Source organism: Euprymna scolopes, chromosome 22, assembly GCF_053919585.1.
Source record: "Euprymna scolopes isolate OS-2025 chromosome 22, ASM5391958v1, whole genome shotgun sequence".
Lineage (NCBI taxonomy): Eukaryota > Metazoa > Mollusca > Cephalopoda > Sepiida > Sepiolidae > Euprymna > Euprymna scolopes.
In genome coordinates this window covers 79,323,830-79,348,087 of record NC_136503.1, presented here as the reverse complement: position 1 = coordinate 79,348,087, position 24,258 = coordinate 79,323,830, and the positions used below count along the sequence as shown (strand labels likewise).

At 32.1% G+C, this 24,258-nt stretch overlaps 1 protein-coding gene across 1 annotated transcript in view; it reads left to right on the top strand.

The window, feature by feature from the left end:
* LOC145243481 (chitin deacetylase 7-like) overlaps window positions 1-20,661 on the top strand; it is a 32,297-nt gene extending 11,636 nt beyond the window's left edge. The window contains exon 2 of the mRNA XM_080106420.1: window positions 18,962-20,661. Within this exon, the coding sequence (XP_079962546.1) occupies window positions 18,962-19,914 (953 nt within the window). The 3' untranslated portion in view covers window positions 19,915-20,661. The remainder of the gene's footprint in view (window positions 1-18,961) is intronic.
* The last annotated feature ends 3,597 nt before the right edge of the window (window positions 20,662-24,258 follow it).

Below are 24,258 nucleotides of genomic sequence, written 5' to 3'. Positions count from 1 at the left end.
GCGACCCTCGCTGAATTCTTTGTTTTCAATAACGAAAATAAGCAAACACGTTATAAATAATGACCCCCCCTCCTTCCCACAAGAAAGAAAAGAAAACGCTTTTAGTAAGAGATTCGGCAGTCGTTTATGTAAGGCTCCTTTCTTTAAATTTCACAATTTCCATTTTTTTAATGTTTAACGTTAAACTAACTTGTATCGTCGGGGGTCAGTTTTCAATTATAACGTTCTTAGAGGGTTATTTCGAAATTTCATTGACGTACGCCAGAGATTCGTTCACATTTTCATTTTATACGTTTTGACGATCGATGAAGGAAAGAAGGAAAATATAGAATAGCAAAAAAAAAAAAAATATTGGGCTTGTGTTTCTATAGACATAGATTCGAAAAAGTGGTCAAGAATCAAATATATAACAAATAAATGTCATCAAAGGCAAGATAAGTTACTCTACTCCCTATCTGCAAAAGTTTTTTTTTAGTGGTTTCACTCACTTTAAAACGTGTAATTGGTTCGAAAATCATACAGTGATTATCGGTATACTTGAAAAGGGAAAATGGCGGTGTGCACGCTATTGAATACGGTAAGTTTGGGAAAATGAGTTAAAACTAAATAATTATACAAAATACTGTTAGATACTCCATCGAATATATGTCCGCCTATATCATGGTAACATATATTGAGTGAGTTTCTAACAGTGTTTTGTATAATTTAGTTTGAACTCATTTTCCCAAACTTACCGGAGTCAACAGCGAACACACCCCTATTTTTCTTTTTAAAATATATCGATAAACATTGTATGATTTTCGAAGTGATTACACGTCTTAAAGTGAGCAAAACCACTAAAAAACCTTTGCAGTTAGATAGAAGAGTAACTTATCATGCCTTTGATAACATTTATTTGGTATATATTTGATTTTTGACTTTTTCGAATCCATGTCTATAGTAACACATGCGCAAAATAGTTATTATTTCGCTTTCTCTACACGATAGACCTTTTCTTTATAGTGTACACAAAAATTGATTCCAATCTGTGCCTAAACCTAAACGTAGATTCCATGAACAAAGCTTCTTTCTTAGAACTGCACGCCTGTGGAATTGTCTTCCGTTTTCCTGCTTTCCGGCTGACTACAATATGGTTGTGTTCAAGTCTAACGTAAATAAGTTCTTGATGAGCCGTTCCATATAAGTTATCAAATTTACCAAATTTTCATTACTAATGATTACTATATTGTCCAATTTCTACTGTACACTCTTTAACCCTTATCCTTGAGTGGCCTCTTGGCCTTGATAATGTGGTGATGCCTATGTAAAAAAAAAAAAAAAAAAATCGTTTTCTCTGAAAACCATACGTTCCAACGAGGTAAATAAAAGGGCATTTTTTTTTACAAGGTGGTCAAGGGTTATTGCGTGTACAGTACGTTAGTGTTGATATTTGATATATTGTCTACTTAAGGGGGGCGTGTTCATCAGGAATTTGTTTATGTTGGACTTGAAGACATCCAGGTTATAGTCAGGTGCGAAACAGGTAGACGGAACAGAGTTCCACAGGCGTGCACTTCTAAGAAAGAATCTACGTTTTGATTTTGGCACGGATAAAGAGTGGGGAAAATTTTTAGACAGTGGCTTTTATTTCTTTTAGATTATGTTAATTTAATTCAATTATGTTTTATTATTTTAATAATTATTGGGAGAATTGACTCCTCTTAAGTTTCTGACGAACTTAATTTAATGATTTAGTTAAAAGATACTTTGTCTACTGCTGGTTGCAAATTATTTTCTTTAAGATGCTTTTAAAAATCAGTGTTTTTGTTTTCTCTTTTGTTTGTTTTTTTGGTTTTTACGCTTTCACTGTTTCTGGGAATACATAAATAGTTCTTAAATAAAATTAGAATGAATTAATTGAATAATTTGTAAATTTATTAATGAAACCTATATTAATTGTTTCTTCATTGTTAGAACAAAAATATAGTTTCTAAATCAAGAAACTGAAATAAGATCAGAGACAATTGAATTTGTTTGTGTTTATTTAAAAAAAAAAAAATGCTGTTAGTTTTTGGTCCCGTACAAAAAATTTTGAATTGAACATAAATTTATATTATTTAATCGGAATTTATTATTGAAATGAGTATTATTTATTAATTTTATTTATTGCGGACTATTATCCTCATCTTTTTTTAGTTGTTTACATGATGTTTCAGCCAACTATTCCTCTGGCCTTCATCAGATGGTAACAGCGAGGGGATAAGAACTCTGAATCTCCTGACTGCATCCACTGCAATTACTGCCTTCCGTAGTTGTTGTTGTCTCACCACGTTTGAGCCAAATGAGCCTCTGGCCGGCTTTGGGTAGGATTGGAACCGCTATCTTCAAACAATTTTCACTTGGCACCGTAGAGATTCAACATCTCTATCAACTGCGCCACGGGCCCAGTATTTTGTCTATTTTTTTATTTTTAACTCCTTTTCCGAAACTTACCGTGTCAAAGAGAGAGTCAGGCGCCATTTTTAATTTTCCAATACATCGGTAAACACTGAATAAACATGCTACATTAAATAAAAATACTAAAAACATATCCAGTGAGGTAGAAAAGTAATTTATCTTGCCTTTGATAACATTTAATTTGTTATATATTTGTTTTTTGACAACTTTTTCGAATCTATGTGTACAAACTCTGGATTTCTACTAGTATTTTCTTTAATTTTACTTTTTTTTCCGGACTACAAATTATGATATGAATAAAATTAATTTACTTTTTTTTTTTTGTCAAATGAAAAATATTTTTCCATAAACAAAAAGAAAAATGTATTATTTTGTAATCTTATGATTAGAAATAAATACATTTATTTAAAAATAAATTTAATTTACCTCATGTAAGACATTATTTAACGTATTGCAATAATGTTTATTTTTAATTAAAATGTTGACAAACGAAGAAATTTTTACAGTTAGCTGCCATCATAGTCAGCGAAAGGCAAATATTGTAAGTTTTTTTCCGTTTTAGCTATTTGATTTTTTTTATGTACAAAAATGAATTGTCTGTTTCATCATATTTCACGACAAGGGTAAGACCTTTACTGTTATATTCACTTGACTAATGATTGAACCAAAATTTTAACAAAAAAGTAATGTATATTTGTAGTAAGTTTATTTTCCTATATCTTTTAATATTTAATTTGGCTATTTTTCTTGTATATATGAAAAACGGCCATTTTGATTTTTTGTTATATTTTAAGGTTTTGTCATTTTGCGATGTTTAAATCAAATTTCGCCGGTTTTATGGAGTATAAAAATAAATGTTTTGTCGGAAATTTATCCGTTTTCAGAGAAATTCGACGAGGAACGAATAGCCTGCACAAAAAAAAAAAAATGAAAGGAGAAAATAAAGGGGTGAGAGTAAATGAACAAAGTAGAAAGAGGCTGGTTCATAAATTATAAACGTCACTTGAACGAACGACTACCATTAATATGAAAGTTAAGAACGAGTACTTCTAAATTCATGCACACAATAAATTTAATAAATTCTATGGAACGTACTCACAAGTTTGAAGATAAACTGTCTCGTAATTTGCCCTTCTTTAAAACTATTAACTTTGAGATTACTCCAAATTTCTTTCCTTCAAAGAAAAAAAAAAAAAAAAAAAAGAACGCATGTACCTTCGCCGCATGATTTCTTCTTGCCAAGTTCTTCCAGAAGGAAAGGCTTAGAAATCCTCGTCCACTGCAGGCAATGAAGCACAAATCCACTTTCTTTGGCGGCAAGATTTGAAAAGGAAGATTTTCGCGCTGGATTCCCTGACTTCATTATAAAGAAGCTACCTTTAATTGCTATATATAATAAAAGAGGCGCAGTTTTTCCCCTCTGGACCCAAATACCGTACGTTTACGACAAAAGAAGACGACACATACAAATTTATTATGCTTACACTGTTAGCCGTTACCTTATTTAACTATTGAGCAACATTTTAGACACATTAATACGTAATATTAAAACATAAGTTTTAATCCTAGAAGCGACATCATTATTATCGTCATAACCTACAGAGGAAGTAGTTCCCATTTCCCCCCCTATTCGCAAAGTACTCTCACCGTTCCCCTCCTACACTGCATATTTTTACTCACAGGGTACTTAAAGTTAGACCCCTTCCTACTTAACTGATCTATTCACTATTTACAAAACACTTGCCTTCCGTTCTTCTATACTAAAAATACTAACGTCTCCCCAATACTTGTTCCTCGCATACTGATTGGCTGATACGAACCATTCACCTATTCATGAATTAATAGAATGCAACTATTCTCTTTACTTAACGAACACTTCGCCAACTTACTCTCCTCAATTACCGATGCAGACATATAATTACATTTTAGCCAACTATCGTAATCCAACAGTTTGTTTTGTTCCCCCCCCATACATCTGTTTTTCTTTCCTATTATCTAAATATACATAAATCCCTAAACAGTTCGATTTGTTTTATTTTTCCCTATATTTTCCTTTAAATTATGGAAATGTAAACAAATCCCTTCATTTGCTTTGTTTTTTGTTCTTTCCTTTTCTGTGTTTTAACCAGTCGACATTAACACGGCTTCGACGGCTAAATGAATATTTTTATTTTTTAAATATTGCTTCTAATTTGTTTTTTTTCTTTTTCCCCTCGCTGCTACTTTGTATTTTTTTATTATTATTTTTGTAAGGCTGGAGGCAATGTTGCCAATTCAGCGGTTAACCTAGCGGGGAAAATTTCGATCTAGCAGCTTTCGGTTTTTTCTAGAAACTCGGGAGATATTTGCCACCTACGCACCCGCATTTTCAGATTATAAATTAAAGAAAAGCACCTACAAAATCCTTCATCACATAAACTAAACTCATTCACGTAGGTAGAAAAGTAGTATTTACTGGCTTTGTTAACAATTATTTACTGACAATTTATTGTTTTTCCCCTTTTCTTTTTGCCTCACCATTCTTAAACTCGCTAAAAAAATCGATTTTCCATTAGTTGAAGTGTAAAAAGGTTTCGTTCTTTTTGCCTCACCATTCTTAAACTCGCTAAAAAAAAATCGATTTTCAAAAGTAGATTTTATTGGAGGGGGCGTTTCAGTCTCTGTAGTTTAAAATACGATCTAAGCACCAACAACTTTTAATTCAGAATTAATTATTCAATTAGTTGAAGTGTAAAAAGGTTTGGTTGTTTTTGTTTTACGGCATATCAACCCTTTCGGGTAATTTAATGCCGAATCCAAAGAATTTGAAGAAAAAAATTTTTAATAGCATATTTTTGTTGTTTTCAAGTCGGTTTCTATTTAACCCATAGTTGGGACCCTAACAGGTACTATCACACCGGGTTAGAGTGGACCTGGGAGTAATGGCAATTAAAGGGTGGCTCTACACTCCCCAAAGCCCGCAAGCTGGGGCCTCACCACTGGATATAGTTTAAGGTCATATCCAGGACCTGAACTGTAAAAAACTTAACAGCCGAAAATTGTAAAAAGCAAGAAACAATAGCAAAATAAATATTATATAGTAAAATTTAATTATCTAACAATCTATATACCTTACCATGCTAAAACAAAGGTTTTTTTTTTTAATTACAAAATATGTTGTTCAAACTGGGTTTTACACACTGATTGAAAAAAAAAAAAACAGAAAAAAAAACAACAGAAAAAAAAAACACCAGAAAAAAAAAAACAACAGAAAAAAAATAACAACAGAAAAAAACGGCCGCTTATCGTTTAACGGGCGAGGAGGCTTATTTTCCCAAAAGTTGGAAACCAATGACTTATTTTACCACTAATCCTAAGTTCGAGTTGCACTCCCAAATTTAGAGTTAGTGGTTGTCATAGATCTTTTTATACAATTTTTCAATAATGAAGTCCACAATGGTTAAGCGATGAGCAACCAGTTACGTGTTGTAAAGACAACGATTAATAAGAACTTAGACATAGTTTCACACGTATAAGATATACTTGAATTTTACTGCATTTGGTATCAGGTATTTGTTGATTTTTTTTTTTTATTGTTTACAATTTCTCGAATGTTAACTATTCTACACTTTACCAAATGACTGCGTTGTTCGTACTTATTTGTCCCCACAAAGAGCTAACATTCATGATTTTACTTATTTTTTACTAATTTTTCCAACGTTTATTATTCTATTAATTCCAGTTGTCAGCATGAACCACTTTTTTTTAAGGTTAAGTTTATTGAGTTTAATTTGGTGCACAACATAACGTTTTCCATCTGTGATAACAAATATATTTCCTACGATGGCAAAGGTCGGTTTTACGCCCCCCCCCCAAAAAAAAGAGAGACACTCTGGATTGGGGAAACATCTTTTTTTTTTTAATCTTCAATCTTAAAGTATTTCTCCTTCATTAACCAAGAACGGAAAAGATAAAGTATAGTATCAGAACACATATTATACTTTAACGAAAAGAATATTGTAAAATTTGGCAAATTTTTAAATCATATTTTTCTTTCATTTTTTAAATATTCAGAGCAGATACAAATATACTCGATTGCGAATGGTGGGCATGAAAAGTGATGCCCAATCCCCAAAAGTTAGAATGTCCTAGAAATAAGGGATCATTTTAATGAATTTATATGTTATTATTTTATTCGAAATATTCGTACGTAATCGTCTAAAAAAGCAGAATCTCATTTTTTGGAGAGGGGTTGCTAAGGGTTATCATTTGGTTTTAAGTATAGTTACAATTTAATTTTAAAATTGACAAACTTAATGTTTTCCCTTTAGATATATTCTCAAAGATTTTCATCTTGTGCTATTTTCCCCTGCATACATTTCTGCCATATTTACCTACCCTCTCCGATCTCCCGATTATGAATGGTTAAAAAATCTATCAGGTAATTCACATTTAAATTTGGTGCCAATGTTTTGCGGATTATTAAAAAAAAATGTTAAGATTTTGTTCCTTAGAAGCGCTAGTTGAATTTGAATTAAATAAGATAGTATTATATACGTTTGAAGCCAAAACAACGCATGTTACGTGATAAGGGCTGTCCCCTTTTCATGTAAGTATAAAAATAGAGAGATTTAGTTAAAATGAAAATGAAATAGAATAGACGAAATTCGAACCTCGTAATTTAGGGTTAGAAATAGATTACGAGAGAGAATTAGCAAATAGAATGTAAAAAACAAACCATTGTTTAGCTTAGAGATAAAATAGTTTTAAGAAAAGAATGTGCATTGTCAATTCTGTTATGGAAATTCAATTGAAGGAATGCAACTATAGGATAATTTAATAAACATGTTTTTAACATATTGGAAATATAGGTTACTGGGAATATAGGTTAAAATTCCTTTTGTAAACAAAGAAAAAAGTTTTGGACACGCATTTCCAGAACACGTGAAAGAAGACACATGTTTTAACATGTGTATGACGTCATGGAAAATGGGAAATTCTCGATATAGTTAGAAACTTTGGAGTTAAGCAGGAAGAGTCAGAGAGAGGCAGGGAGAGTCTGGGAAAGAGTCAGAGGGAGTCTGAGGATGACAGACGTCAGTCCAGACATGACATTCGAACGTCTAGAAGCGAGACGGTCACCTTTGAAACTTAGTATGTAAAGCTTTGAATTCTTGACTCAGAAAACCACGACCGGTCGGAAGAAGAAATAAACCCATCACGTGTTTTTATAAACGTTGTCTTTGTGTTGTAATTCTACCAAAAAGGTAAAGTGAAAATTGTCATTATATCTCGTGTATATCATGTTTTAAAATGTCTTCACATACACATCTTATATACACAATGTCTCCTCACTCAAAGAGCTTCTACACTTCTAAGTATGAGCATTTAATATATATGAATCACTTCATAACACGAACATCTATCTCAACAACAACACCCCTCTTAATAAAAGACTCACTAAGACTCCTATATAACACGCATTGTTACAAAATAAACAGAGATTTATTTTGTTTGAAATTTATGTTAAAGTTCATTATATAATACGTATCCTATTTAATTAAAAAAATATTTTGCAAATATTAATTCATCCTATATTTATGGAGAATTTATTCGGCAAAATTCAATATTTAGGTACGCATTATTGTGATGTTTAATTTGTAATATATTTCAATTTAAATTTCATTATAAACACTATTTTATTTTATGATTTGTTTCTTGCAAAACAAAATATACCCTCTCCGAAAAACAGGTAAAACTAGCTGATAAAATGGGAAAGCCTTCTAGGGAGCTAACCGCTTCAATATAATTTCAGAAATATATGGTGAGAAAACACGGAACATTTCGTATATTGAATATGCTATATTCATAATATTTTTATGTAGGGTACGAAATTAAAATATCGTCTACTTATACAACTGTTCATTCCATTTGTCAGTTTTCTAATATGAAAACATTTTACATTTTGTCAGTCTTTTTATACTTGCGGTCACCTTATATCTAACTCATTTTATGTGTCAGATTTCTTATACTAAAGTTCTTTTATTTTTTTTAAGTCTTCTATACTAAAGCTTTTTAATAGTTCTTTTAGTTTTTTAAGTCTTGTTATACTAAAGCTTTTTTAATTTTGTCAGTGTTCTTCAGAGTTCTTCTACTTAAGATTTTTCAATTCATCAGTTTTCTTATAATGGAGCTCTTTATTTTGTCAGTCTTCTTATAGTAGACCTTTTATTATATCAGTCTTCTTATACTGAAGCTTTTTCAATTGTCAGTCTTCTTACACTTTTGCTCTTTTAATTTTGTCAGTCTTCTTATATTAAAGTACGTTTCATTTTGTCAGTCCTCTTATAATAGAGCTTTTTTATGTCAGTCTTCTTATACTAAAGATTTTTTATTTGTCAGTCTTCTTATACTTTACCTCTTTTCATTTTGTCAGTCTTTTTATACACAAGTTCGTTTCATTTTGTCAGTCCTGAAGGTCTTTTAAGTTTGTCATTCTTATTATATAATACTCTTAATTTTTAGTCTTTTTATACTAAGGTACGTTTCATTTTTTCAGTCTTTTAATATTTGAGCTCTTTTCATTTTGTCAGTCTTCTTATACTAATGCGCTTTTCATTATTTAAGTCTTGTTATACCAAAACTATTTTATTGGTCAGTCTTCTTATTTTAAAGTTAGTTTCAGTTTTTCAGTTTTCTTACACTACAGCTCTTTACATTTTGTCAGTCTTTTTAAACTAAAGCTACTTTCGTTTTGTCAATCTTCTTATATTAAAGTTCTTTTTATTTCATCTAACTTCTTATACTAAAGCTCTTTTCAGTTTCTTTGTCTTCCCATGGTAAAGCACACTTCATTTAGTTAGCCTTCTTATACTAAAGCTACTTTCATTTTTAAGCCCTTATATACTAAAGCTTTTTGGATGCATCAGCTTTCTTATAATTAGGCTCTTTTAATGTTGTCAGTCTTGTTATATTTAGCGCTTTTATTTTTGTCAGCCTTCTTATATTAAAGCCTTTTCCATTTGTCAGTCTTATAATACTAAAGCTCTTTTTATTTTCTCAGTCTTTTTGTATTCATTCTTTTCAGTATTCTAATATTAAAGCTATTTTCATTCTTTTCAGTATTCTAATATTAAAACTATTTTCATTCTTTTCAGTATTCTAATATTAAAGCTATTTTCATTCTTTTCAGTATTCTAATATTAAAACTATTTTCATTCTTTTCAGTATTCTAATATTAAAGCTATTTTCATTCTTTTCAGTATTCTAATATTAAAGCTATTTTCATTCTTTTCAGTATTCTAATATTAAAGCTATTTTCATTCTTTTCAGTATTCTAATATTAAAGCTATTTTCATTCTTTTCAGTATTCTAATATTAAAGCTATTTTCATTCTTTTCAGTATTCTAATATTAAAGCTATTTTCATTCTTTTCAGTATTCTAATATTAAAGCTATTTTCATTCTTTTCAGTATTCTAATATTGAAGCTATTTTCATTCTTTTCAGTATTCTAATATTAAAGCTATTTTCATTCTTTTCAGTATTCTAATATTAAAACTATTTTCATTCTTTTCAGTATTCTAATATTAAAGCTATTTTCATTCTTTTCAGTATTCTAATATTAAAACTATTTTCATTCTTTTCAGTATTCTAATATTAAAGCTATTTTCATTCTTTTCAGTATTCTAATATTAAAGCTATTTTCATTCTTTTCAGTATTCTAATATTAAAGCTATTTTCATTCTTTTCAGTATTCTAATATTAAAGCTATTTTCATTCTTTTCAGTATTCTAATATTAAAGCTATTTTCATTCTTTTCAGTATTCTAATATTAAAGCTATTTTCATTCTTTTCAGTATTCTAATATTAAAGCTATTTTCATTCTTTTCAGTATTCTAATATTGAAGCTATTTTCATTCTTTTCAGTATTCTAATATTAAAACTATTTTCATTCTTTTCAGTATTCTAATATTAAAGCTATTTTCATTCTTTTCAGTATTCTAATATTAAAGCTATTTTCATTCTTTTCAGTATTCTAATATTAAAGCTATTTTCATTCTTTTCAGTATTCTAATATTAAAACTATTTTCATTCTTTTCAGTATTCTAATATTAAAGCTATTTTCATTCTTTTCAGTATTCTAATATTAAAACTATTTTCATTCTTTTCAGTATTCTAATATTAAAACTATTTTCATTCTTTTCAGTATTCTAATATTAAAGCTATTTTCATTCTTTTCAGTATTCTAATATTAAAGCTATTTTCATTCTTTTCAGTATTCTAATATTGAAGCTATTTTCATTCTTTTCAGTATTCTAATATTAAAACTATTTTCATTCTTTTCAGTATTCTAATATTAAAGCTATTTTAATTCTTTTCAGTATTCTAATATTAAAGCTATTTTCATTCTTTTCAGTATTCTAATATTAAAGCTATTTTCATTCTTTTCAGTATTCGAATATTAAAACTATTTTCATTCTTTTCAGTATTCTAATATTAAAGCTATTTTCATTCTTTTCAGTATTCTAATATTAAAACTATTTTCATTCTTTTCAGTATTCTAATATTAAAACTATTTTCATTCTTTTCAGTATTCTAATATTAAAGCTATTTTCATTCTTTTCAGTATTCTAATATTAAAGCTATTTTCATTCTTTTCAGTATTCTAATATTAAAGCTATTTTCATTCTTTTCAGTATTCTAATATTAAAGCTATTTTCATTCTTTTCAGTATTCTAATATTAAAACTATTTTCATTCTTTTCAGTATTCTAATATTAAAGCTATTTTCATTCTTTTCAGTATTCTAATATTAAAGCTATTTTCATTCTTTTCAGTATTCTAATATTAAAGCTATTTTCATTCTTTTCAGTATTCTAATATTAAAACTATTTTCATTCTTTTCAGTATTCTAATATTAAAGCTATTTTCATTCTTTTCAGTATTCTAATATTAAAGCTATTTTCATTCTTTTCAGTATTCTAATATTAAAACTATTTTCATTCTTTTCAGTATTCTAATATTAAAGCTATTTTCATTCTTTTCAGTATTCTAATATTAAAGCTATTTTCATTCTTTTCAGTATTCTAATATTAAAACTATTTTCATTCTTTTCAGTATTCTAATATTAAAGCTATTTTAATTCTTTTCAGTATTCTAATATTAAAGCTATTTTCATTCTTTTCAGTATTCTAATATTAAAGCTATTTTCATTCTTTTCAGTATTCTAATATTAAAACTATTTTCATTCTTTTCAGTATTCTAATATTAAAGCTATTTTCATTCTTTTCAGTATTCTAATATTAAAGCTATTTTCATTCTTTTCAGTATTCTAATATTAAAACTATTTTCATTCTTTTCAGTATTCTAATATTAAAGCTATTTTCATTCTTTTCAGTATTCTAATATTAAAGCTATTTTCATTCTTTTCAGTATTCTAATATTAAAACTATTTTCATTCTTTTCAGTATTCTAATATTAAAGCTATTTTCATTCTTTTCAGTATTCTAATATTGAAGCTATTTTCATTCTTTTCAGTATTCTAATATTAAAACTATTTTCATTCTTTTCAGTATTCTAATATTAAAGCTATTTTCATTCTTTTCAGTATTCTAATATTAAAGCTATTTTCATTCTTTTCAGTATTCTAATATTAAAGCTATTTTCATTCTTTTCAGTATTCTAATATTAAAACTATTTTCATTCTTTTCAGTATTCTAATATTAAAGCTATTTTCATTCTTTTCAGTATTCTAATATTAAAACTATTTTCATTCTTTTCAGTATTCTAATATTAAAACTATTTTAATTCTTTTCAGTATTCTAATATTAAAGCTATTTTCATTCTTTTCAGTATTCTAATATTAAAGCTATTTTCATTCTTTTCAGTATTCTAATATTAAAGCTATTTTCATTCTTTTCAGTATTCTAATATTAAAGCTATTTTCATTCTTTTCAGTATTCTAATATTAAAACTATTTTCATTCTTTTCAGTATTCTAATATTAAAACTATTTTCATTCTTTTCAGTATTCTAATATTAAAACTATTTTCATTCTTTTCAGTATTCTAATATTAAAGCTATTTTCATTCTTTTCAGTATTCTAATATTAAAGCTATTTTCATTCTTTTCAGTATTCTAATATTAAAGCTATTTTCATTCTTTTCAGTATTCTAATATTAAAACTATTTTCATTCTTTTCAGTATTCTAATATTAAAGCTATTTTCATTCTTTTCAGTATTCTAATATTGAAGCTATTTTCATTCTTTTCAGTATTCTAATATTAAAACTATTTTCATTCTTTTCAGTATTCTAATATTAAAGCTATTTTCATTCTTTTCAGTATTCTAATATTGAAGCTATTTTCATTCTTTTCAGTATTCTAATATTAAAACTATTTTCATTCTTTTCAGTATTCTAATATTAAAGCTATTTTCATTCTTTTCAGTATTCTAATATTAAAGCTATTTTCATTTTGTCAGTCTTGTAACTTGTAAATTTTGCGTGTGAATGACTGTAAAGAGTCTTTTTTTTTTCTTAACACATTGTGTAAACCCTGGAGCAGATGAAATATGCAGAATTACTTGAGTCGGGCTTACTAGATCAACGAGCCCCAACACCCCTATCTATATTTCTTCCTCAAGAGCAAAATTTTGTATGCATTCTACCTATACTCACTATACTAGCCCAGACTATTTTCAAAACTGATGATAATGCACTTAAATCTAATTTTTTAATCTTTATCCCCTAAAGCTAAAATTCCTGTTATGGGCAAAACATTGCTTCACTCTTATTACATTCCAAGTAAACTAGCGAAAAAAATAAGTCTATGTAAAGCAAATTCCATAACTCATCACAAATCTGGATTTATTTTTCCTACATTAGAAGATAAGACTCATCTATGTAATATACTAAATATCTACAATCACTACAAACTCGCTTGTATTGAAAGTGTAGCTTCCTTGCTATCTATAGCAAACCACGGAATTTAGTTTGCCTTACTTTTAATTATCTTTTGTACCTGAAATATAGTGATGTTAGAGACGTCACTAAAAGTGTCTCTGAATTGATGCCCAATGATTTGTGCCTGACCTAATTGACTGTCTTTAACTACGAATTCCGACGTGCCATGGACTAAGTCTCTCTCATTACGATACAAACACCCCCTCTTCCTTGCTACGTATATCCAATATATCCTTTACCTCCAAGAGAACTGTCTTAGTCTGATCCGCATGTTAAATAAAAAAAAGGGGAAAAAATTATTTTTCTTTTTTCTTCCTTCTCTAACTAAACTTTACTTTATTATAAATTCTAATAATTAATTCTACTGTATTCTGTAAGTTAATCCTCTCCTAACAACTAACAGTCCACTCTACTTCCCTAGCTGCCACCCACACTTACATTACACACGCTCTGGGGGGGGGGGTTCTTAGCTTCCAGCCCTTTACCTTCGCATGCTGATCGACTGGAAGTCATTATCACTAAACATCTATACATTGCTATCGCTAGAACATGCATTAGTTTATTCTTACCCAGATAGATACTCACTAGCCATAGTCTGTACTTAGATTTACATCTATCTACATTACATAGCAATAGCTGTCTATTCCTTAGTTTTGCAATAATAAATACAAAAACTGAACCGATACTCTGTAATGCAAAATACAACTTTATGATTTTTAAACAAAAAGCTGAAGATATCTCCGTTAGAAGTGGAAACATACTAAATACCTACAACCTCCATATATTCGCATCTGCTGGAAATCTGCCCATATATCTACTTACTTTATTATACATAATGAACACGCCATAGCTTATAATGTTACTTCCAATTATACCTGTACTGTATTGTACACCATATAAAAAATGACGTTACTTGTATCTACATTGAAGATACATCTTAACCCTCCTGCCATCTAAAATACCCAGAGCCTGGACAATCACATTTTTAGTTAATTCTTAATATCAAACCATCCTGTAACGTATTATCCTATTCCTAAACCAACATAAAAATAAGGAAAAAAAAAAATTCTAAATTTAAAGGAAAAATATTAAACCATATACTAACTCCATTCAACAAACCTGTTGCAAATATAACTGCTTCCACTGCATGAACTTTTATTCACCCCCTCCTCCAGTAACAATGAAATAGCAATGTCTCTTAATCACTTTGAGGAATGTAATTTATCAGTAGATATATAACATTTACATACTAACCCAGTAACATTAACTACCCACGCGGGGTCGCAGAAATACCTGGATTAGGACCCAGGTGCGGGGCAAACCCTCTCAGTGCTGATGGACCCATAGATCTTCCCAGGTCATCCGTCTAGGAGAAGGAAAACTCTAAAGCTAAGCCTAAGGGGAGGGAGGCCTCTCCAGTCTTGGATGACAACCTTCCTAGAGCTGGTAACTCAAACAAATTACCGGTCTGCAAACCTAAATTGCTTAAGGAGTAGATAGGCACTGCCTATTTCCTGGCTTCCATACTCCTTCTTTGCCTATTAGCCAGGCGTAGAGGTCGAATCACAGGGATTCGACAGAAACACTCAGTGGTCGATCTTGTTTCCTGACTAGGGCAATAACGCCGTTATCCCCTCTCCTGACACATCCCACCCCTTTAAACTGGGCGCTTTGGAGTGCATGAATGCCAAAATGCCAGTACAGGTAGATTGGGTTGACCTTCGTTGATGGGTTGAGGGTATCGGATTGACAATTCCTGACTGCTGTTCGCGACTGGTAGTACAGGATCCCCTAACTCTTTGGTAGCACTTAGAGCGGCTGCTCCATCAACAGTTGAATAATATCGGGATGTTTGCAGTGCCATGTCGTGCATAGAAAGGGACCCTGCACTCATCCCCGGTGGGCTTTCCTGAGGCCACAATCCTAGTAGATGGAGGATCAGCTGATGGTCTGCTTGTATTGCATGTCTAGTATTTTGCATAACCACTTGTTCCGCACCCCTACCTAAACTGAAACTCTAAAAAAAAAAAACAATGATGACTACAATCCAAAATTACGCTTAAACCAGGACAAAGCTCAAACAAAACCAAATTGCCTCCTCTCTTGAGGCTTGCATTTACAAACGTCCGTGGGCTTAGAACTAATTTAAATGACGTTTTTAATTTCTCTTAACAAACACCCCGGATATCTTAGCACTAAGTGAGACTAACCTACACGCCTCTATCCCCTCTAACTACTTTAATGTGCCCGGATATCTCCCACTCTGCCGTAAGGACTCTGACAGACATATGCACGGGCTTGGAGTCTATATTCGAAATACCCTCCCCTTGACTAAAGAAACAAAACTAGAATCTGACGATCAAGCCTTTATGTGCTTTAGACTTAACATGCAACATAACATTAGTTACTTTTATTTTCTCTACCGCTCTCCCTCAACCTAGGACTGTACCTTAATAAACAAAGTCTCTGATAGCATAGATACAGCACTTTCCCTCGACACTAGCGCACAAGTGCATGTATTTGGTGACTTTAATGTCCACCACAACAACTGGTTGGATTTTCTACTTACACAGACGCAGCTGGTAGCACAACACATAGCTTCTCTATATCTCACTCCTATCACAGACGGTTATGTTTCCAACCCGTTTCCCTGACCAGCAAGTACAACACGCATCACTTTTAGATCTGTTTCTGACCACAGTCCCCGATGATTGCGTTACGAATGCCCACAGCCCACTTGGAAATGCTGAGCTATTACTCAAAACAACGAGATATTATAAAAAGGCTGACTGAGAAGCCATCAGGGATCTCATCAGAGACGCCCCATGAGGAAATATCTTCGCACTTCCTGCTGAACAGTGCGCACATGAGACCACATGTTCAAAACAGCAATTGAAGCACATGTTCCCACGTGGAAATTTTATAGCAATCCCCACTCCCCCCAATGGTTTACTTATACTTATGCAGCTGCCATCGCACAAAGGCAGCATGCGTACCGCAGGTTTAACCAACATAAGTCCAGTTCAAACAGACAGAAGTATATAGAAGCCAGAAATAACTGTAAGAAAGAAATAGCGACAGCTAAGAGAGAATTTACTGAAACCACCAAAAAACGCATCAAAGCACTGAAATTAGGAACCCGTGACTTCTGGAAAATCTACAACAGTGTAGTAAATAATGGGCAGTCAACAATTCCCCCCACTATCAAACAACCATGAGGTTGTTTGCTCAGCAACCGAGAAGGTGAACATGCTTGCCAGTCGGTTCGCCTCCAACTCCATACTGGACCCTGCAAACCAACCCCTCCCTGCTTTTCCTTTACAGACAGACGCCACATTAGACGCTCTGGAAATCACCCCTTCTCAGGTGCATGCCATCATAAAAAATCTTGACACTTCAAAAGCATGTGGACCTGATCTCATCCCGGATGTGCTATAAAAAAATATGCTCTGCCGAAGTAGCGCCGGTTCTCTCCAAACTTTACAACAAATGCTTTAATGAATCTTGCTTTCCTGCCTGCGGGAAAACTGCTTCTGTGGTACCAGTTTTCAAGAATTCTGGTGAAAGAACTGACCCAGTAAATTACCACCCCATTAGCCTCCTCCCACTTTTTGCCAAAATATTTGAGTCCATTATTAACCAAGCTCTAGTCCATCACCTTACAGATGCTAAACTTCTGACCAACCAACAATATGGATTTAGGCAAGCCTGTTCCACGGCAGATATCCTAACTGTAATCTCTGAGCGTATATGCCATTCACTTGACAAAGCAGGGGAGGGTAGAGTGGTAGCTCTAGATATATCTAAGGCTTTTGACAGGGTATGACATGAAGGTCTTCTCAGGAAAATCAGATCATACGGTATCACTGGAACAATCTTTAACATAATTAAATCCTTCTTAGATAAGAGAAAAATCCAGGTTGTCATCGATGGTCGTACATCCAAACAATATGATATAAATGTGGGAGTGCCTCAGGATCTATCATTGGACCTCCATTATTCGTAATATTCATAAATGACCTCCCTGACAAAATTGTCTGTGAGATGGGTATATATGCTGATGACACCATGGGTATATATGCTGAGACACGACAGGAAAACGAATGAACACATATCTAGCGAAATGGCAAAAACACTAGAGGATGACCTCCGATCTGTAGTGAAATGGGGCAAAAAAGTATGGTCACATTCAATGCTGCCAAGACTAAATCTAAGCTTCAGCCTCTGTCCCCTCGATGTAATGTAGCATCCCTCTGCCTGTTCTACAAGTATTTCAATGGTGAATGCTCTGACGAACTGCAAGCACTTGTGCCCCCTCGACGTAAGTACCCCGACAAGCAGCAAAATCCCACCCCTTCACAGTTGAGATCCCTAGATGTAAGAGAATCTTCTACACCAGTGGTTTCTTCCTCAGAACTGCTAGACTTTGGAATTCCTTTCCGAGTTCCTGCTTCCCCAACTGTACTGACATGCAGAAGTTCAAGTGTAACGTGAACCGACATCTTGCTGTCCAACTCCCCTGTAGCTTATGTCTCTGATAGTAGACACATAGAGCAAAGTGGCAATGTGCCTTGTTTAGGGTGAAAATGTAGTAAAAACCAAAGAGTCAATTACTTTTCTGTTTTGCCAATTTCAGATCGCCCACAAATAACGTGGCTCATCTTCGGTCCATTCTTCTCCAGTTGGTATCCCATCTTTATCACTCTTAGTACATGCGTCAATGGTATAAACGCTATTATGAATAGAAGTGGCGAAAAGGAATGTCCTTGGAAGATGCCACGTCTTATGTTGGTTGTCCCTAATAGTTCCCCATCTGAGAAAAGGTTGACAAAACAGTCAAGAAATATGATGACTTAAGGGCAAAATAGATTCACTGATTGATATAATAATTAAGTGAATGATTTTGTGCTACAAAACAGATAATGTCAAGAAGTGTAAATGTCAACTGAATTAAAGGAATAAATTGTAAGATGGTCAACATCATAAACTCTGGAATATAGACTTTTGTCATTTATTCATTATATGCTCTGAAATAACATTAATCTTCTTAAATAAGGATTAGTATATATAAAAAGGAAATATAAGTGAATTAAAAAATTTCCACAGAAATAAATATATATATATATATATATATATATATATATATATATATATATATATATATATATATATATATATATATATAATGGTTATATTGCTCGTTTTTCGATGTTAATTCAATGGAACTCAAGTGTTCATGACATAGTGCCCAATAAAAAGTAGTGTTGTATTATTGTATAATTTTCTTTATTTATACAAGTATTATTGGTTACATATGTGCTTACATGCTTCAGCGTCATCAGGCTACTAATTTCGACTGGTTTCAAATGTGAATGTATAGGTTTTTTTCCAAACTTATTTTAGCGAAAGTTTGTATGAATAATGTCAATGTAACAAACGACAATACGGTCAATAAAAGAGGAAAGTATAGCACACAGCATTGGGGTTGACGATTATTGTCAAGTGGGGGAGCACGTGGTTGTACTGTGAATGTTCTCGTTTACAATTATAATTAAATATTTCTTTTCTTATTTTTCTTTTGTAGACGGAAGTTGCAACGTATGGAACTGCAAGCTGCCAGACTGCAAATGCGCCGATAGTTTGATTCCTGGCTTATTCCAATCTCAAAACGTGCCTCAAATGGTTTTCGTAACTTTCGATGACGGTGTTAATGATATAAACATTGACTATTATCGAAAACTGAACAGCATAAGCTTGAGAAACCCAGATGATTGCCTCATGAGATTCACATATTTTGTATCAAACGATTACAATAACCTCGACTATGTTAAAGAGCTTTATCAATATGGTCATGAGATTGCATCACATAGTCAAACGCATAAATTCCCCAGATCCTGGTGGCTGAACGCTACTAAGAAGGATCTTATATATGAGATGGTTGGTATGCAAAACATACTCGCATATAAATCTTCGATACCAATAAACAATATCAAAGGAACAAGAATGCCTTATCTAAATATAGCTGGTGATGATCTTTATACAGTGTTCACAGAAAATCAATTTACATGGGATTCCACAATGGTGACAATTAAGTCGCAGGAACCAATATGGCCATTTACTCTTAACTGGAGAGTACCATCCAAAGCGTGCCAGAACCTATACTGTCCAAAGAAATCCTATGCAGGTTTTTGGGAAGTTCCGTTAATTCCTTGGAGTGATAGCGATGCAAAGTTATATGGTATGACAGACGAGAACAATAAACCGCGGGACAAAAGTGAAATGCTTACCTTTTTCCGTGATAATTTTGAGGATCATTACCTAAAGAACCGAGCACCATTTGGCATTACTCTTCATGCCACGTGGTTTGGCAAAAACAATTTTAACATGGAAGTTTTGCAAGAGTTTTTGATATATTTATCCAAAAAGAAGGACGTTTGGGTAATTCCAGTATCTCAGGGCCTCGACTGGGTTCGAAACCCAAAACCCATGCATTCACTATCAGACATACCTTCGTGGAATAACGCTAATTGCAAATAAGATTCTAGATTTTTGAAATGTGGATTGGTTATTCATATTATTTGGATTCTTCAAACTACTGTTCTAATCTTGAGTGATCTATCTATATATATATATCTATAAAAGTGAACGTGTCTGTCAGTCTGTCTGTCTGTGTTTCCGTGTGTCTGTCTGTCTGTGTACATTTCCCTACGCAATAACTCTGTCAATTTTTAGTCTATAGACTCGAAATTTGAAATACCGGGTACTGAGATTTGGGAAAATCGATGTGACGGGTGTCAGCCAGAAATTTGGCTGTTAAGGGGTCAAATTTCAACGATTTGACCTTTAAGAACTCTACCAAACTCCTCCGACAATTTTGGGTCTAGACACTTGAAATTTTAGATATAGGTTCCTTGAACATGGATCTAACTTAATAAAGTGATTTGAGCCCGAAACAATAAATTTTAAGGGGTCATAATAGGGGTCAAAGTTTTAAAAAATTAACCATTTTTTTTGTTTTTTTGCTTTTTTTTGCACAGCATACACCTCCAAACACCCGAGCAAGGGGTCAAAGTTCAACGATTTGACCTTTAAGAATTCTACCAAACTCCTCCGCCAATTGTGGGTCTAAACACTTGAAATTTTAGATATAGGTTCCTTGGCATGGATATAACTTAATAACTTGATTTGAGTCCAAAACAATAAATGTCAAGGGGACATAATAGGGGTCAAAGTTTAAAAAAATTGACCGCTTTTTCTTTTTCTTTTTTTTTTCTCAACATACACCTCCAAACACCCGGGCAACGCCGGGCTGAAATGCTAGTATATCTATAAAAGTGAAAATGTCTGTGTATGCGTGTGTGTCTATTTGTCTGTGTGTGTACATTTCCCTAACAAATAACTCTGTCAATTTTTGGTCTGCAGACTCGATATTTGATATAAGGGGTATTGAGATGTGGGAAAAGCTTTTTAATCCATTTTCGGCCAGAAATTTGGCTGTTAAGGGGTCAAAGTTCAAGTATTTGACCTTTGAGAACTCTACCAAACTCCTCCCCCAATTTTAGATCTAAACACTTTAAATTTTAGATATAGGTTACTTGGACACGGATCTAACTTTATCATTTGATTTGAGCCCAAAACAATGAATGTTAAGGGGTCATAATTGGGGTCAAAGTTTTTAAAAAATTGACCTCAGCGGTCTATACAAAATTACTCAGCCAATTTTTAGTTTAAACATTTGAAATTTTATATAAAGTTTATCAGACATAAGGCAATGTTTTTAATGGTTTTTTTGCTGAAAGTTTGGCTTCCAAAGGGTCAAAGTTCAAAAGATTTGACATTTGCTTTCTCTAGCAAACTATTAAGCCAATCTTTTGTCTAAACATTTGAAATTTTACATAAAAGATATTCAGAGCTTTTTAATCAGTTTTGGGGTCTAAACACTTGAAATGTTAAATGTAGGTTACTTGGACATAGGTCAAACAGTTTAATTTAATTTGAGCCCAAAACAATAAATGTTAAGGAGTCAAAATTGAGGACAAGTTTTAAAAAATTTGATCTCTGCGGTTTCTACCAACTTTTCCCTATGGTAGTTAAGAAAGACTATTATATAGAAAGGCATTACCGTACATATTCACATTTTTAATATATACATATGCACATTATGAATAGTTCATAGGGTCCAAGCAAAGCCGGGATGAATTGCAAGTATATCTATAAAAGTGAAATTGTCTGTGTATGTGTGTCTACCTGTGTGTGTATATTTCTCTACCAAATAACTCTGTCAATTTTCTATATTTAACATAAGAGGTATTGAGATTTGGGAAAATCTTTTTAATCGATGTTCGGCCAGAAAGTTGGCTGTGAAGGGGTCAAAATTCAACAACCTTTGAAAACTCTACAAAACTCCTTCGCTAATTTTGGGTTTAAACACTTGAAATTTTAGATGTACGTTACTTGGATATGGATCAAACTTTCTAACTTGATTTGACCCCAAAACAATAAATGTTAAGGAGTCAAAATTGGGGTCAAAGTTTAAAAAATTGACCTTTCAGCTAATTTTTGGTCTAAACATTTGAAATTTTAAATAAAGTGTGTTCAGATATAAGGCAAGCTTTTTAATCAGTTTTTGGCCGAAAATTTCGCTACCAAGGGGTCCAAGTTAAAAAGATTTGACCTTTGCGGTCTCTAGCAAACTATTCAGCAAATTTTGGGTCTAAACATTTGAAATTTTACATAAAGGGTATTCAGACATGCAAGCAAGCTTTTTAATCAATGTCTGGGCGAAAATTTGTCTGCCAAGAGGTCAAAGTTGAAAGAGTTGACCTTTGCAGACTCTACCAAACTCCTCCGCCAATTTTGGGTCTAAACACGTGAAATTTTAGATGCAGGTGACCTGGACATGAGTCAAACTTTTTAATATATGCACATTAACTTATGAATACTACATAGGATCCGAAAAAAGTTGCGATGAACTGCTAGTATCTATATATTAATTTGCTTGTCCGTATGGTGTCACGTCATCATCATCGCAAACACAAATTAATGAAATGCGTCATCATCATCGCAAACATTAATTAATGTGAATTATCTCCCTTTATTGTTCAATCTTTATCAGTTAAAAATCATTAACCCCTTTTATTTCCCAAAAGTTCCCAAACAAAAAAAAAAATAATAATAATAACTGTCTATTTATGGTTCCGGATTATTTTAAAGACAATTATGCATAGAAGTTTAAATAGTATAGTATTTTACTTACATTTTTAACGATGTCTTCTGTTTATTATTGTAGGAACGCTTATTCTATTTTATTCAGTAATAAATATATTTTTTACATTTAACGCTACGAGTTCGTTTTTTTTTTGTTTGTTTTTTTTTTACTGTGCCACTTTATGTTTTTTTTATTTACTTTGGAGTGAGCCTTACACAACAAAAATATGTTTAGAAATACATGTTACAAAAGTCAAGAATTAAGTAAATAAATCACCAAAGTCACCATTCGCAAATACACTGAATAACACAGAGTCAAAACATATTTTAGTCTTGTTCTGTTTTGTTTTTGTTTTACGGCATATCAATCCTTTTTCGTGTTATTTAATGCTGAATCGAGTCATTTTGTAACATTTATGCAGCTTCACGTTGTTTACATAGTTATTACTTATGTTTTGTTCGTTTTATTTTGCTTCTTTTACAGGCAGTCATCATCTTCTAATGCCCACCGACAATTTTTTTTTTAATATGAAATAAAACAGTGTTTCATTACTTACGATTTAATTTATTTAAAGAAATATTTATTTCCTATTTAAAGATTTTCAGTATATTTTATTAAACTGAAGAATTTTTCCATTATTTTTATTACATTGTTAGGTGAAGTTTCAGAATAGTTAACCCCCCTCCCCATATTAAGAATGGCTTTCAGCATGATTCTTACAATAGCGGTATCAAAGTTTTTTTGGTAAATATCCAGATACGCTACTACAGAACACCGACCACTCTAATTTGTTTTTTTTATATGTAATTGAGGTCGCTGACAATGAATCTGATAGTCAAACTTGGGGCAAATTTACCGTTTGCATGGTATTAACCCCCGAACCCACGAATAACTTTCCACCATTTTGCAGCATGAACGACGGCTTGCTTCACCTAGCAAACTGCCTTCTCACATAGCATATCAATCAAAAAATTACGGACTAACATTTTTTTAATGACTTACAGTTAAAGAAAAGTACAACAAATCGGGGGACTTTTTTTTTTTGTCTCGCGTAGTTTTTAATGTGGTTTACAAAAACATAAGCACCAAACATCTTTATGTTTTTCATTCTTTTTTTGCTGGAGGGGGATTCAATTATAGAACTTATGTGGCTTAATAGGTGCTTTTGCAATTTAGTTAAACGTTTTTCCGTAAGTAACGCACCGACATTTACCAATTAGAACACCATTTAACATTTTCTGAAGATTTTACTGTGTACATTGAAGGCGCGAGCGGGGGGGGGCGGATGTGATGTTGGGGGTCGCGCGTGCCCCAACATCATATCCGCCCCCCCCCCCCGCTCGCGCCTTCAATGTACACAGTAAAATCTTCAGAAAATGTTAAATGGTGTTCTAATTGGTAAATGTCGGTGCGTTACTTTTTGAAAATTTGAAAATTCTATGTTCCAGGTAAAAAAAAAACCCAGATAAATTACCCCCTCCCTACTCCAACTTGGAGTGCTTTCCTTTTCTTGTTTTATTTCTTTTTCAGCTAATTTTAAATTTTCCACCCAAAAAGTGCTATAATGTATTTTTGAAAATTAGAAAATTCTATGTTCTGGAAAAAAAAAATCCCCTCCCCCAACGTAGTTTGCTTGGTGAAGCCGTCATTTATGCTACAACGTGCATGCACGT